Source organism: Seriola dumerili, unplaced genomic scaffold (genome assembly GCF_002260705.1).
Source record: "Seriola dumerili isolate Sdu_G_001 unplaced genomic scaffold, Sdu_1.0 BDQW01000003.1, whole genome shotgun sequence".
Classification (NCBI taxonomy): Eukaryota; Metazoa; Chordata; class Actinopteri; order Carangiformes; family Carangidae; genus Seriola; species Seriola dumerili.
Window position 1 is genome coordinate 4,681,194 of NW_019174258.1, and position 18,072 is coordinate 4,699,265.

Genomic DNA, 18,072 nt, shown 5'->3' on the forward strand with positions numbered 1-18,072 from the left:
CCCAGAATTTTCTCTTTGTTTCTCTCTGTTTCCCCTCAGTGACAAATAACTTAAGGAACCCAGTAGGTTTCCTCTCTCGCTCTTTCCCTCTCTCTCTGTGTCACTCTCATTTATTACCTGCACCCTCCCCCTCTCCTCTCTCTCTCTGTCTCCCTCTCTTAAGTATTTCTCCTTTAATCACCTTTTTAATTGGTCATTCCTTCATATGATCCAGTAATGGATGTAGGAGTGAGATTGGTTAGGACACAACTGTAACCTATTACACATACACACATACACATGCTTGCACACATGCATAAAGTCACTTATGCAAACATTTAGATGAATAGACACACACATTTGTCTGAACACATGCACACACACTCCCTTGTGATGTTGACACCCTATATTAATAACAAAGAAAAATGCATTAGAATGTTTGAGTTGCCATAGCAATGCAGAAATTAATTAGCATACACAACTAAATAGCTATAGGGGATGTAAATTACTTGCCGCTTTCTTTCTCGCTGGAGACTTAACCGTGTTTGTGTGTAAATATTTGTATGTGGATATTTGTGCAGTATGTTTGTGTACTGTTTTATGCTGTGTGTGCTGATGAGGCCTTTACTATCAGTAATAATACAGGTGTCAGATGTGATAACATCCAAGTGATGTTTTTCACACATACTCAAATTGATCTCTCCATGAAGATCTCTCTCAGCGCTATAGCTCACATTAATTACATGCTGATATTCTCTCTCTCTAAAGGCTGGTAATTGTGCAGTAGGGCCCATGTTATATTACAAAAGCTTCCGTAAACCACTTTAGTGAATAATGAATCAATCAAATAAAAAATGCACAAAACACTTGAAAAAAAACTGAATCAAATTGTTCATGTAGCATGAAACATATTTTCTCCTTTTTAATAAGGAGAAATCAAGTGTATGTGCAGTGAACACATATATACTTATGAACATCCATGCCATCACCGTCACATGTCCTTGAATTAAAAGGATAGTCTCCACCACTTGAAGAGGGTAGTCTTTACCCTCAGGGTAGGACAGCAGGGCTGGTTCACTCATAGAGGACAAGACCGTGGCTTTACATGCTTTGATGTGTTGCTCTGAAGAGATTTTAGTATCTTTGAAATGTTACTTCTTTGAATGGTTGTGGGTAAGTTACTCTCATGAAGCAGGGTCAGTGTGAATGTCTTCAGGCAGTCTTTGAAGCACTCCCTTAGACCATGTTGATGACGTACTTCTGCCCACCAAAGGCTATATTCATGTAGCCACTGTTTGGGATTAGCAACTATGATTAATTGGCTGTCTGAACGTTGCCTGGATTGACTTGGGTCATCGGGCATTCTGCCCCACAAAGTTGTATTTTCCTCACCAAACACCCATAACAAACACACATATACGAAAATAGCATTGCTTGACCCATGTGTAAAGTATGTGTGTAGTGGGATGTTAAACCCAATCAAAGTGAGTACAAAATACTGGAAACAGATGCTACAGACAGATTAGATCAGATCAGATCAGTCATCCTCTCTTGCAAACCTGTGGATTTTTCATTTATGCTTCATGTATATTCAAGAGGTTGTGTCTGCCGAGCTGTCTGTGAATGTGTATAAACTGTGTATACAATATGTGTATACACAAATGTGGCTTTCCCATTAACAAGCTGAGCGGGAAGAGAGCCTGGTTTTTATTAGCTGGCCATCTACATCAGTGCCCAGCTGTAGATGAAATAGTTAGTTTAAATTACTGCCTGTTTTTTCTATGTGAAAGTTGCTTGCTGGTGCCTGTTTTTAAATTATCTGGCTATTCATGGTGGTGCTTGACTATAAATGACCTGCATATAAACTCTGCTGCTTTTTTTTAAATGAGTCCATCTGCATCAGAGCTTCACTGTAAATGAGGCATTTGCTACCACAGCTATATGTGAAAATAATCTACTTCAGTGTGTTAACTAGATGCCAATTAGCTAGTTGTCTGGCACCTGAATTTAGATGAGAATCTTGACTCCATTGCTTGTTAATTTAAGATGGAAAGTATTCTATGTAAATGCCTATTTTCACATGGGATATTTGAAGGAGTAGGTGGCTGCTCACAATAAAAATACAGCGTGTTTGTTGCCATCCTCTATACTGTGTTTCCTACGACTGTCGAGAGACTGGTTGAAATATAATGTTTGGTTGAACAAACACTGTTTAGGGAGACAGTTGCCTACATTTTTTTTAATTAACCATAAATGGGTTAGTCATTATTGTGAGTCTAAAAAAGTCTGAAAATCTGGATATTCATCTTGGTGCCCCACTGTAAATGGGTTGCCTATTTCAATCAGGGCCTGAAAGAAAAACGCACAGTGCTAATCATTGCCAGTAAGAATATGGAACCACAAGGATTCACAGTAGCCTAACAGTAACAGTGTAGTTCAGTGTAGAAGTCTAACACACTGAACTACAGAGCAAAGTTACTTTAATAGTTTTACTAAATACTGTGCATCACTGCTAAAAAATTAAACACTCTCTTGTGCAGTACAGCAATCACTGAATAATACAGGGCATTTAAGTCCAGGAAGTACACTATAAATACTTCAAGAACCACACCGGAAATATTCTGCTTATACTTTTGCCTAAATTTTCTCTGATCTGTCTCCGAGTTCCAGCTTATCTTGAGCTGTTATAACAATGTTTCTTATTGTAGATAAGTTGTAAAGTACGATAGGTCTCTATCTCTCTCACAAATGTTTATGCCCCTTTTTATCCTCCACCCACTTTTTCTCTATCTTTGCCTCAAACCCTCCACCCTATCCTCTCTCTTCTACAGGATATCCCTCATCCTCCTTCTCTCCAAGTCTCTCTTTCTTTTCTCTCCCCTCTTTCCTTTCCTCTCTCCCCAGTCTCTCTCTCCCTCTCTCTCTCTGACAGTGATAAATTGCCTGTTGGTTTAGGTAATCCATCTTGCCATATCCCACACCTGAACACACACTCTCCGACGCCCTCTCTCTCTCCTCCCTTACTCCCCTCTTTTCCTCCTTTTTTCCCTTCTTCCCTGAAGTGTCTTTCCATCTCAAGGTTAGCGAGGCTCACTGGGGTGGAGCTGAAGGTAAAGATCTGCCTGACAACTCATACTTATACACATGTGCACACACACTAGGAAACAGGTGAACAATGTGAGCACAGGGACATTATGTGTACCCTTGCACACACAAACACACACACATATATATATATAGATAGGTTGTTTGTCTCTGTATGGCGGCCATGTGATGGACTGGCAACCTGTCCAGGGTGTACCCCGCCCTCACCCAATGCCAGCTGGGATTGGCTCCAGCCTATAAAGATAAGCGGTATGGATAATGGATGGATGGATGGATACGTAACAATGACAACAATAACATAATAATAGGTTTACCATGTTTACCATGTTCGCTATTTTAGATTAGCATGCTATCATGCTAACAGTTGCTAATAATCAGAAAATAATTAACAAATATTTAGTCATAAACCATGGTGCACATGATGGTGCTAGATGTAAATGTTAATGGCCTGAGAAAAAAATGCTCAGTGCTAATCATTGCCAGTAAGAATATGGAACCACAAGGATTCGTAGTAGCCTAACAGTAACAGTAACAGTGTGCTACTAGAGAGCAAAGTTACCTTAATAGTTTTACTAAATACTGTGCAGAATTGCAGAAAAACACACTCTTGTGCAGTACAGCAATAACTGAATAATACAGGGCGTTTAAATCCAGGAAGTGCAGTACACATAATTCAAGAACCACACAGGATGGAGCTCATGGCACTCAAGCCAGGAGTTGAGATATTTCAGTCTGTTTTGTTGCGTAAAATGTATACTGAAACACCAGAAAAAAAGGAACACCTGTACAATCTGCATTTATATTCATGCAAATATACTCACGGACCATAAAAACAGACTATCCATGTGAGAGTTTTTCTATACCAAAAAGACCATGCAAGGCAGAAAACCCCACTGACCAGAACATCAAACCAATTTGTTAGATGTTTCCCTCAGGCTTATTCTGAGGTTTTATGTGTTTTAGCATAAACCTTAAACCTCTTCAGGGTGTGCTTGAATCATCCTGCAGGCCTCTAAAACTAAAACACATTTTTAACAGTTCTATATCCATGAAAGTCAACTGAGCGTGCTTGCTCTTTTCCAGGCTTCACATTCAAACAGTGCCTCTCATTCATACATGGGATAAAGCTACTACAGTGTTTCACTGTTGGCAACTGAGCTCCTCAAAGGGAACTGGTAAGGTTTACAAGTCCTGTTCAAGAGCAGAGGTGTTATTGAGAGAGGGGAGATTTTATTCATCCAGGATTTATGTGGACATCAAACTTGGATTCAAAATTACAACCATCCCGCGACAAGCTTGCATTATCAATCCAGAAGATATGATCAGTCAGATAATGCTAAGAGGAAGTCTGCTTTAGTATGACTCCCTCTCTGACACTGTATGTACCCTGTTGTACATTCAATAACAGATAACAGTAAACAACAACAACCATTTCAAACCCTCTAAATCGAGCCTCACAGGCTCCATCTGCTCAAGGTAATTGGAAAGTTTAACAGCTAGAGGCTATTCTCTGTGTCTGATTGAAGCACGAGCTGGGAACAAACAGCCAATTTAATTCTCTCTCTCTCTCTCTCTCTCTCTCTCACACACACACACACACACACACACACACACACGCCTTACTACCTTTGTGTAACCTATATGAATTATTGCCGGTCCTCTATTTTTAATACTTTCTTTCTTTCTTTCTTTCTTTCTTTCTTTCTTTCTTTCTTTCTTTCTTTCTTTCTTTCTCTCTTTAGGAGGGAAGGAAGAAAGGAAGGAAGGAAGGATAAGGAATGATGTGAGGATAGTGGGGGTGCTGCTGGGATGAGATGGATGATAAGCATTAGGAGAAAGTGGATGACATTTATGTCTATTAGTCAGTATGGGGTGAGTGACAAATTGAAAGAGAGAGAGCCTGGCGGGGTAAATATACCACTAAAGATTGTTTGCTAAGAATCAGTTTACTCAGATATTGAAATATAAACAGCCTGTGTAGTGCATTGTTTTCATAACAAACAGATGTTAAATTCTGCAGGAAGTAACCACAGCCAGGTCTTTAGTGTCAAGGTTTTCAAAAACATCTCCAAAAAGCCTTCATAATAACACTACAGGACTTGATCAGCAACTACTATAGTGAAGTCTGCATGGAGCAAGACTGGAAACTACAGCTTAAATGTCAGCCTTGTTCTCGTTTCACCTCCTGCCCTTTACAATGCTCTGACACAACAGACTTGCACTCCAGCTTAAAATACACAAACATACACAGACACACTGTCACACACACACACACACACAGACACACACACACACACTGAATTCTATCTTTGGCATTAGCCACCAGCCTCTTAACCTATATAGTTAAGCTAGGAATGTACGAGCACACACACACACATTTTGCAGCCCAGCAGTGCAGTGTATTTAGAACAGGAATGCCATTACATTACTTGTAAAACATGAACAACTGACTGGCAGAGCCCGGGCTCTCATTCTGACCCTAAAAGGTAGGTCTGTTGCCACTGTAAGCGTGCACACACACCCTGTGTGTGTGTGTGTGTGTGTGTGTGTGCGTGCGTGTGTGTGTGTGTGTGTGTGTGTGTGCGTGCGTGTGTGTGTGTGTGTGTGTGTGTGTGCGTGCGTGTGTGTGTGTGTGTGTGTGTGTGTGCGTGCGTGTGTGTGTATGTGTGTGTGTGTATGTGTGTGTGTGTTTAACAGCAAACAAAAAAAAATATTGATTAACCCCCTATAGATGCCAGTTCAAGTTTCTCTAGTTTAGTCTGTATCGATGTATCATGATGACTTCTTTTCTATTCAGGCCACAATGCTACATCTAGATTTGAACATTCAAATGTAAAGATCAGGACTAAATGCATGAACCAACATAAACATCACCGACATACATGAAAGCATACGTTCTAAAGTAAAGCCCTAACCCTAAACTTGTGGGTGCTCTTACTTTGAAAGTTGAAAACTTAGTTTTCACAAAGAAAATTATAGACATACACACACACACACACACACACACACACACACACACGCACACACACACACACACCTCAGCCTGTCAAGTGATTTTCCTAGGGTGAGATGTTGAAGATAGATGTGTTATATCTGACTATGTGATAGCCTGTGACGGTGCATGTGTGTGTGTTTGCGCGAGTGAATGTGCATGCTTCTGTGTGATATATCAGCTTATGACAGCAGGTTGGCTAATGTTGGAAGTGTGGTTAGCAGGTCTTCAAATAAACCGCTCAGTGAGCGAGACTTCACAGTGTCACAGGGTGCTGGAGCTGGCACCTGCTACTGGAACACTAGGACATTTTCACTTTTCATCTTGGCTCCAAGTGATGGAATCAAAAACTTTTCAAACTCTGCAGAAAACACCGGAAAGAAAAATTGTCTGAACAGGCACCACACCACATTTTGCACAACTGACACATAGATAGATGGATGGACAGACAAACAGAGACATATAGACAAACAGACAGATAGACACAGGCAGTTAAAAACATCGATACATGCATACATCATGCACAACTCGTAATATAAAAGCAATGTTCCATATTGTCCTGGTCACACATTGTGTGCAATATAATGCACAAATAGAATGTCAAATTTAGTTTCACCACTCACAAAAATAGGAGTAGACAGGAGAAGTCAGACAGGAGACAACTGCATAACTACTGTACAGTGTTCTCTACTTATTTCTGTATTGCGGAGGTGATGGAGAGGCAGTTGCCATGGCAGCTACAGATCTCATGGCAGCAGGTGCTGTTGCCACTTTCACCACCATCCAGTGTGTGTTCTTGGTAATGCACATACACACAAGCCAGTGTGTGTATGTCCATTTGTGTGTCTTCTCATGTGAACCTCAGTGTGCCTTGGTGTTTGTATGCCACTAAAACTGTGTGAGTATCTGTACACACTGTTACACACTGGGCTAGTGTGTGTTTGGGTGTGTTCACTCGTGCATGTGATTTGCCTGTTATTGCAATGTGTTGTCAGTGTGCGGGAGTGGTGGGTATGTTTGTTTTGGTCTTGGAGCCTGTGAGCTATGCAGAGGTGCTATAAATGTAAAACTGGCTCCTCTTTGTCACTGCTTTAAGTGGACCACCTTTGCTTTTTTCAATGTGTTTTTCTTTTTTTTTTTAACTTTTGCCTTTATTTGACAGAACAGAGTCAGGAAACAAGGACAGAAAAAGAGAAGGAGTGATAACAAATGTCCTTAGCCAGAATTAAGACAGCTTGTCCACCAGGATGTTTCATCTCATGTATGTATTTTTAATTGACTTTCCAGGAGGTCACTAAATGGGAGACATTGCTAAAAAAACCCCAGAAAACAACAAAAAGCAAACATTTCAAGATAGACACCATACTAATGACAAACATAAAAATGAATGAAAGAATTTTTCCAAAGGACAGACAGAAAAACAGACTCGAGTAACGTGTCTTTTTAATTTCTTTAAAAAATAAACCAGTTAACAGTGACTGTAGTTTACCAATCCAAATAAAACAAACCAGCAATGGTACAGTGGCACACACTGTACAAACACTTCAAAAACACATCAATCTACTGGCTCTAATGATGTGTATTTTGCTGTTATATGTCCTAATTAATGTACAATGGCAAACTTAAATTCATCATCTGCTGCCTTTAGGAACTGGCAAAGCTTTTGTAGCTTCTCTGGCTCTTGGTAGACAGACTGCACACACAGACAGTGTGTTGATTGTGGCAGTCTACTGGCTGGGGTAGTTAGTCTAATTAAGTGTGTCCGCTCTGGGTCAGTGACTATAATGACAATGATAGCACTATTGGAAAAAAACACTCTTTTTTTCTTCCCTCTAACTACTCATTTTTATCCCTGTTCCTCATTCTCTCCTACTTCCTCCCTCTCCTCCTCTAAATCTAAATCTTTTTGTTTCCCTTTCCTTTCTTTCTCTAGAGCCTAATTTACCAAAAAAAAGTGTGTGTGTGGATATGTGTGTGACAGAACGAAACAGAGGGAGAAAGGTTGTGTGTTAGTGTGTCTATGATGCAGGTATCTTGAATGTAAACTGATAATGGAGGAGGAGAGTAAGTACGAGAAGAGTAAAACAGTAAAAAAAAAAAGAAAAAAGAAAAAAAGAAAATTGTAATACTGCACAGACACTGGCCACAACTTCATCTGACTGGTACTTGGTTGTCTCCATAATGATGTATGTTCGTCATGGTATGGATAACATGCAGTGCTGGGAAAATTCCACAGGGGTCTATGTCGATGTAAATCTGTTCCTGCAGGATTTTAAGCACCACATTCATGCTGGTTCTACCTCGTCCCAAAGGGCCTCTGCTGGGTTAAGATCTGTAGACTGCGCAGATGACTGGAGTAGAGCGGAAGTCACTATTATGTTTATTGTCAGACACATTGTGCTTCATGATATTGTACATTATCTCACTGACAGTATATAACTGAAAATGCCTGTCACACATGGTCAAAAATCATTTTCCCTTCCAGTATTTTTTAGTACAAATTGCTGACCATTTGAGTTTTAAAGCAGTGAAAAGCCACACAGTTTTTATCATTTTGATCCTTGAATAAACCTCCTCATTCAATGGAGTGAACTACCTGCTGATCTTTGCAGCTCCAAGATGTTATTTCCACAGTTACATATAGGCCCATCTGTTAGCTTTTGCCAGTCTCTTGACCAATTTCATCAATTAGACGTTTTGGCCTTATTTAGTTGATTTTGGTTTTCTGTGTCTACCTCTGTACTCTGTAGCAGGACTGCACAATATGACCAAAATGTCATGATACATATCACAATATAGCGCATTTTCTGTAAATTCAATGAATAAATACAAAATAACCATATGGAAAAGCCTTTCTCTTATTAAATTACATTTCAACTTGGCATTGTGTACCTTGGGTCAAGTGTTAGCACCAACTCACAAAACCCACATTTTTTAACCACATAAATTGGGGCCATGTCTTTACAGATGTAAGTTGCAACGGCAGCCGTTATCTCTTTCCATCATCGTGATTCTTTGCCATATGGTGTCCGGTGGGCAAAAACCTTTTGCAACTTCTGAGTTTGGGGTTTGGTAAAAGATGTTAGTGGTGTTTCAGTCTGGGGGGCGACCGGTCTGCAGCATAATTTGAAAAGTACAGTTTTCTGGTCTGTGTCAGACTTTTATGACCCAAACTCCAGCTATGCAACAGAGGTAGCCCCTCTTTTAGGTAAAAGCTCCTCATTTTGTCTGTGTCATATTCACTCTCTTGTTTGTATGTGTTGTATATGTTTGTGTCGCTTTCATGCAAATTACCTGCCCGTGTCTGTGCCATGTGGAAGAACATGGCACGTCATACAAATGACAAAATTTTTAGCAGTGATTACACGCTACTTTGATTATATGCTTTCTAAGATTTGGGTTTTATTTTACCACTGGTGTTTCTGATAAATAACCATAAAGTAAGGGTTAGGGTTATTGAAAAAGAGAGGGTGCAGTAAGTCATACTAGATCCTGAGATGGTGCATACATACTTGCACTTGGGGTGGGTCAAATTGACATAAACCCAGTGAGAGGCTCTTCAATTCAGCCTGCATCAGCAAGCCTCCTCCCCTCACATACATCCATCCATCCACACCATCTTGCTGTTATTGATGAAGCCACCTCTTTATATGGTAATGTCTTTCACACCTGAAAGGCATCAGGAGGGCATGATCGCTCTCTGTCTCTCTCTCTCTCTCTCTCGCGCTCACAAACACACATGTAGAGTATGTGCACACACTATCACACTGACTACAGAATATATTTTCTCTTACCTCTTGCCAAAAACCCACGCGTGCACCGTAACATGCGCTATTATTCATGTGAACTTCTTATATTTTCACCCTCTCTCTGCCTCTCACCAACATGCACACAGCTATGAGGAGCCCATTAACGCTGATGGAGGTATGTATGCGGCTCACATCTGTCACATGTCGCTGCCGTGGCAACACCAGCTGCCGTGGTTACCGGAGGCCTGCTTCTGTGGTGTTATGGGATTTGGTTATTACAGGATAGCTAGCTACCTGTGTGCAGAAATATATCCCTCTGAGGACAGATGGAGCAATAATACTCCACCATTTGCTGACACATAAGTAGACTAATTACAGACAAACTAGAGGTTTTGGATGAAAATTACCTAGTCACTAGGATTAGCTAAATTTATCATATCCACAAGTGTATTAACTCCTTGTGTTTGTGGGTTGGAAGAGCATCTGAAACAGTAGTTAGATCAGTGAGCTCTAAACCTCAGTCTGTAGTTCACCTGATAGTACTACTATCCATCTTCTGATGGTGTTGAGTTGAGACTGTTTGGTCTAATCAATCTAGTGAATTGATTCAGAACTCTAAGGCTCACTCTGTCTCAAAAACTCTGACTATGCATTTGAGACAGGAATATTCCTGCAACTAATTGTAATTATAGTTATAATCATATGTAATTGTAATTTAAACTGTCCAGACATAGAGTGGGTGTGTGAGGGGATAACTGTTTCCTCCTGAACTCACTACAAACTCAAGTCTAGCAGGTCTAAGAACATCTGTTAAGCTCTTTCCAAATTCTGACAATCCAATACACAGAATAACAACACCATTACTCAATAACAGCATTTACATCCAGAAATGTTCATTGTTGGTATGCTGTATCAAAGCTATGCTCACACTCATCATCATAATGGTTTACATTATAAAATTGTAAAAATAACAGTGAATCAGACAACAAAGCTGGCTTGTTTGCAAGGGTAAGCAGAGGGAGAAGGAGAGCGATACTTCTAGGTGATAACCCTTGGCTGCATTATCCAGGGAACTGACTGCTTTTATGGTGAAATGCAGAAATATGTCTGGACCATAGAGAGCTTTACTTTTCTAATGTCACTGCACTGTATCTACAAATGATCCCAGCCTTAGTGATGTGTATTAAAGTTCAAAATCCATGTACTGTGGAAGCTGCTTAATCTACAGCCACATCTAGACAGACACATCAATGGGTCTGCTAATATAAACATTTTAAGTGCAGTCAGTACTCTTTACTTCATATAACATGTCCCAAAAAAAAGAAGTGCAGATGAAAGCAATCTCAATAAATCTCAAGTTGCCAGTTAGAGGTCCTCAGGGAGCGAATATATTCAAAACATGTCCTTTTTTGGCTTTATTTTTACATCTGAAGTGGAACTGTATATGTTTCACTTTATAAACATGGATGGTTTTTACTTTCATCTGATCTGAAACAGAGACTTTACTGGTGACTAAACCACACACACACACACACACACACACACACACACACACACACACACACACACACACACACACACACACACACCAGTGACCCACTTTCCTGAACTGAACTGGACCAACCAAAAACAGTTCACCCTCTATCCATTTATGATTTCAACGCACGCAGATATAAGGGATGAACACACATACATAAACAGACAAACAGATATACACATTAGCAGAGCAGCGACAGAGGCCTTAAGTGAGTACAGCTGTGGAGCCAGATGTACTTTTGAGTCCTTTGGTTATAAGCGTACATGCATTTTGTGTACATGTATGCATCTAAACCTGTAAACCTCTGCTCATTCTAGACCCCACTGTATATTTACACAGTATCACTGTTTCCGTCCATCTTCATCAGAGCATACAGAGCTCAGAAAATAAAGTGAAGACACAGCATAGATCTAAGTGTGCAGAAATCTTTTCTATCATTTTGGACCCATTGATATTTCCAGCACCTTAGCAGAAAACTGGATGGATGGAGCCTTGGCACATCCTACAATAATCCATCTTTATCTCCCCTCATTCGCTTCATCTGTAAAGTGCCATGTCTCCTTAGAGCCACTAGGGAGCAGACTACTCATCAATGACTCAATGGGTGGATGAATAATTGATGTACTTTCTCTAAGACGTACAGTGTAATGGACAGCAAATAAGCAGTGCACAAACAGTGTTCACAGCTCTAACAAACTGCAACACTAACATGCTAAATGCCTTACAAGCACAAATGAACACACTGTCACACACACGGAACTGCAGACAGAACAGCAAAATATTCAACGGTAAGACTGGTGAAGGTCATCATTAGCATAGTATTAAAAACGTGTGTGTGTGTGTGTGTGTGTGTGTGTGTCTGTACGTATGTGTGAATGACTGGCTAGCCCTAGTCAAGCATGGCCTATCATGTATTCAGATCCAAAGACAAAGACAGGTCTACACGGTTCAAATGTGTGTATGTGTGTGTGTGTGTGTGTGTGTGTGTGTGTGTGTGTGTGTGTGTGTGTGTGTATGTGTGTGTGTGTTGAGGGGCTATATTGATAGGTGGTTGTGTGTTTTTATTCTATCTGCGTCTATGGGACACATATGTCCCACTGTCCAGTGGGAATAACACTGGGTCTCATGCTGACAGCACAACAGGAAGGGACACACACACACACACACACACACACACACACACACACACACACACACGCACGCATGTGAGCATGTGCGCGCACACAGAAACACACACACACACACACACACACACACACACACACACACACACACACACGGCTGAACTGCTGCTCTGGCACATTTGGTGAAGGAGAATCATTATTAGGTCACATTGCTTCACCAAGGACATGGGTTCAGCTTTTCCCTGACACAAAACACCTGCATGGGTCAGTTCACTGTTGTAAGGAGAAAGAAGAAGTCACAGTGCTAAAAGGAAAACCAGCCAAGAAATCCTGACTAGCTAAAGATGACTGTGCAACACTGCCCCTGCCAGGGGCACATATTTATTCCACTGACTGTGAAACTACAATGAGAATATCCAATGTCAGTCTCCATTTTCTTGTTCGTACCTGAATCAGTCAAGCACAAGTCAGTCCGATTTTCTTTCATTGACAAAATCCTTGAGCCAAAGAGAGATATTTAGGCTACCTCCCACAAGGAGGCTATGTTTTCAGGAGGTTATGTTATGTTTTCTGTTTATTCGTCAGCAGGATTATGCAAAAAGTACGGAACTGATTTTCACCAAACTTGGTAGAGGGATGGGGTATTAAATTTGCTTAATCTACAAGGTAATTAAGTTAACTACAAAGGAGAAGCTTTTATCAGCCTGAACTAAACCCAACTTCACAAATAACGTTTTAATTAGTGGTCTGCCCACCGACAGTCCCCATTAACCCCCACTGTTTCTAATAATTTCCAACTGTCATGTTCTTGCGTTAATAAGAACCCACTGTCTCCACCTCTGTCTCTTGACACTAAGTCTCTCTGTCCCACTGTAGTCCTGTAGTCTCTCTCTCTCTCTCGCTAGCTGCACTTTATCAACCCCATGGAGCATGTGTTTATTTGTTATCAATTAACTCAAAGCCTGATGGGTATTCACAACTAAAATCCAGTCAACTGCAGCAGAAGAACATCGAACCCAGAGGCAACATGTTAAAAGTTATACAGTCAAAAGCCCTGCTTTCAGAAGGTTTTTTAATGCTTTCAACAAAAACTATAAGAAACTATTTAGTGTAGAAATATTAAAAAGAAAAATGAGACATATACATGATAAACTCATATCCCACATGATTTGATCTTCCATCATAAATCAACCTGCAACACTTTGGGCCTCACAACCTGCCTGTTGAAAATCATTGTACTAATGGAATTGAAATTGATTATATGGACTACCCACAGAAATCCCTGTCAAATAAAATTAGAAAAAGGCAGCAGTTCATATGAATTAATATCTGCTCTAAGTGGTCAGTGTCTTTCAGTAATCCATCACCTTAATTCCCTCAAAAGGAAAAAAGCAATATAGAAGAAAGTGAACTCATTGATTCTGGTGATATGATCAATGAGGTAAAATGGGAAACTTGAAGAAAAAAGTTGAAATACTCTCTTCTGTGTTTATCACTTTGTTTTTGGCACGGTGTCAGTAATTGATCAGGAGCTTCAGATACAATAATTATCCCAAATCCCAAAGGCTGTTTGGTTTCTGCTCTTTTCAACAGCTGGCCAAATGAGGTTTGGACAAATTACAGCGTCCTTAAGATTTATGAGAACAATAACTCTGACAACACAGCATCATGGTAAGCAAGGGAATGATTAGAGGCCCAGTGTTTCATGAGCAACCATGTTAATAAGTGTTATTGTCCAAATGCCACAGTTAATGATGGAATATGTTATTTTTGGAGCCTATGCTACTGAGCATAACCAACTCACCACTGGGTAACAGTACAGGTAGCTAATAGAAAAATACATGCAAGAGGATATGACACTCACACATTCATCACAACAGAAGACAGAAGGACAAGCAGAACAATCTTGTTTTTACCTTGCTGGAATAAGGTCCAGGGATGAGCAGTTTCAGTGCTTGTCTTTTCAGCTCTGTCAGCCTAGCATTACAGTTCTCACACCATATCCCTCTTTCACTCCCAGGGGAACTTCCACTGCCTGAGGCCGGTGATCCAGTACCAAAACCCGGGGAGCCACCTAGAGAACCAGGCGATCCTGTTCCAATCCCCGGAGAGATGGTCCCTGGTGATCCAGAGAAGGACCCCGGTGAAGAGATTCCTGAGCCTGGGGACGGGGTGCCTGTGGAGCTTGGCATGGAGCCGGCACCCTCCGGGTTGGGGCGTGTGCTGGACCGGGTGGTTTCCTCATAGGCCTTTCGGTACCACGTGTCAGGGAAAAAGGAGGCAGATTTGGTTGGTGAAGTATCAGGCATCTGTGAAAATTTAAAAAACAAAAGAAGAAATTATTAATAATCGTTGCATTTCCCATAGGGTTTGCAATTCCTGAGCCCTGCTATTGTGTATAATGGCTCAGTGGTATGGCTTCCTGGGATAAATAGTGCCAACACTAATGTTATCATTACTTTTATTTGTTTTTCTGTGATGACATGTCAAAGGTTTGTCATGAAAAAAAGCTATTTAAGTCTACAAAACAGGTTACACTGGGAAGAGAATAAAATCATGAGGGGTTGTGGCATGTTAATTTGCATGATACAGGACCTGTCTCATGCATATTAATAGTCAAGCTATTTGCATTTTGCCTCTAAAGCAAAATAAAGATGCTTTTGCTATATCCACCTATAGCTATATTCAGTGGGCTACATATTTTGTTATATTTAACAAATCAGTGTCTCTATGTCTGATAAACATATATGAAACTCAAACTGAACTCAAACTATGAAAATATTAACCTTACTCACAGCTTGCATGTGCCTGCTTAGCCTACATGCCAACAATTGATAAATGGTGAATATGAATTAATATGAATGTAAAACAAACTTGCAGCTAAATATACTGTACATTAAACAGTCATCTTGTGCCAATAGCACACACAAGCAATGGGCAGCCAATAGGAGGAAAATGAGTCTAAACTGCCGTTAGGTTATTAAATCAAATGGTCATTCAGTTAAAAACCCACAAACAGGAAGCAATGTTAAACATTCACTGTGGTGCTACAGCCCAAGCTGAGGCAGTCAACATATTGGATGCTAAATAGGATCAAGGAAGATTCCAAGTGTAGACCTGTGTTATTTTTCCCTACTCAGACAGCCACATGGGAACATCAAATGAGCCGCAAAGGAGTTGAAAATTAGATCTTTTGCGGCTGGGTAAATCCAGTCAGAGAAGAGAGACCCATTGATGTGGTGGTAGCTTGAAAGGTTGGGCACTATAGCTACTGTAATCCCTCACAAGGACTATAATAAGGCAAAAATTGGCAGGCTGATAGGTGGGAATGCTCAATCATCTCTAAGTGAAGATGTTGGTATAATGTGAGCAAACCATGCTTTATAAATTAACACTTATAAGGCTGTAGGCATAGGGAGTGACACAGGTGTGAGTATAGCTGCTTGGTTCTCACTTAGTGGTAATTTAGAGAAGTGGGAGATCTATCAGTGAAAATGCATGCCACTGTTGTGACACCAAGAGCAGCAATGTGCAAAATGTGATCTTCACAAAGCAATCAATCAACAGCATGGACACAAATCTAATGAGAGCTGTCACCTTCATATTTATGTCAGCCTGAAGAGGGTGAGAAAAACTACAGTTTCCTGTTAAAATGGATGGGTGGTGTGAGCTGAAGTGCATGCAGCACTGAATGGATGATAAGTTCTTATGTTTACCAGGATTATAGCCTAGGTAACAGAGGTGTGTCCACCCCTCGGCTACTCGAATGGATAACCTACCCCATATTTTCTGCTCCGGCTGCTCACAGACCTCTCCTTGGTCCCCGACAGTGAAGTCATGTTGGAGGTGAGAGATGGGGGGGAGGAGGAGAGGAGAGGAGAGGAGAAAGAACCTCTGCTGCTGCGTCACATTCAAAAAGAGACCACCGGATCGATTTCAATTAACCACACGCCCCTGCAGTTTGCTCTTCTCAATCTGGAGGCAACCTCGCGCCGCTTCCAAGTGCATGTGGAAACCGGTTACATCCCCATACCGTCTCCAACAAACAAACAAACAATTTTTTTAAAAAAAATCCTGAATGTTTTTTTCTTTTTCCGCAGGTTGTTGCTTCTAAAGAAACCCCTCGAAGCACTTGCTAAAACCGGACTGAGGATTCACACAGGTCGTGCGTGAAAGCAGACCGCTCCCTGTCAACAGAGTCTGCTCTGCGCTGAATGGGGGTCTCTGCTCAACAGCGCTCCGGACTGGCATCGCACTCAGCCCTGCCTCTCTCCATCAGCTCTGCGTCTGAGGCTTGCCAGGTAAAACAAAACAAAGAAAAAAAAAGGGGCGCAAATTCCGACGCACGGCTCAGGAGTCACTGACAAAGTCACGACTCGTTAGATCGAATAAGATCTAGCATAGACCACAGCTATAAGGAGTCAGTTCCTCGCTGCTTATAGTTCAAGTGTTACTATCCGTACCCTCCTGTTGACTTCCCGAGGCTCCGCACTCTGCTGAAGCAGCAGTGGACTGAGGCAGGAGAGAGGCGCACATCTGGATGAGGGCGGGGCCTCCCTGCCCCTCATCGACTAAAGGCCAATACACATCCAGAGGTTCCAGCTGAGTGGCAGGTGGACTGCTGCCTGTTTGAAGTGAAAAAAATAAACTTTTATATGGAGATTTGTCACATTACTTTAGGATGTCTTTATTAGTAATGATATGTTAAACTCCTATGCACAATAAAGGACTCTTCCATGGCTATAACAATGAGGACACTAAGGTCTTGCACTGCACAATTAGAATAACACCTGGGGATATTTTACACAGATTGCAGTATTTCTAGATGGAATATATCAATTGAATTAAGAGATCCAAGCCTTAGAATAGAGTTTAAATCAGTACAAAAGCTCTTAATGTTTCAACATTAACTTTTAATGGAGGAGACACCTCTGCATAAACTCACATAGTGTTTTTGGAACCTTTGTTTTGTAATAGAGAGCAGTATACGTGAGTGGTAACACAGTGCCCTCTGCTGTTGTCTTAGAGGTATTGTGAGAGACATACAGCAGAGTGAATAAAGAGCACAAAGCATCATTAACTTAAATTTAAAAAAAATTAAGTTAATGGTGCCAATTTTCAGATTTCAATTTTTATGGAAAGTTTACTGTTGATTTTTGCAAATATCAAATATTTTTTGAATTTCTTTAGAAAGCCACAAAAATGTTTTTCTCACACAAACTCTATTACAGAAATAAGAGGTACAATTTAGGGTAGCTGTTTGCAAATTTACACTCAGAGGCCTTTTTTCAATCCAATCCAATCCAATCTTATTTACTAAAAACAACACAGTTGACCAAAGTGCTGTACAAGAACAAAAAAATACAAAAAAGACATAAAACACAAGCAAAAAATCTCCCATTAATATTACAAAAAGACATAAAACACGTGTAAAAACAACAGCAGTTAATTAATAAAAAGCAACATCTCAGACTGTGTCAAAAGCCAAGGAAAAGAGGTATGTTTTAAGAAGAGATTTAAAAACAGGCAGTGAAGAGGCCTGCCAAATGTGTAAAGGCAATTCGTTCCAGAGTTTGGGAGCCGCAA

At 40.6% G+C, this 18,072-nt stretch overlaps 1 protein-coding gene across 1 annotated transcript in view; it reads right to left on the minus strand.

The window, feature by feature from the left end:
* kif26b (kinesin family member 26B) overlaps positions 1–16,452 on the minus strand; it is a 75,103-nt gene extending 58,651 nt beyond the window's left edge. The window contains exons 1-2 of the mRNA XM_022741735.1: positions 16,266–16,452; positions 14,403–14,795 (exon numbers count right to left, since the gene is read on the minus strand). Of these exons, the coding sequence (XP_022597456.1) occupies positions 14,403–14,795; positions 16,266–16,325 (453 nt within the window). The 5' untranslated portion in view covers positions 16,326–16,452. The remainder of the gene's footprint in view (positions 1–14,402; positions 14,796–16,265) is intronic.
* Positions 16,453–18,072: the final 1,620 nt, after the last annotated feature.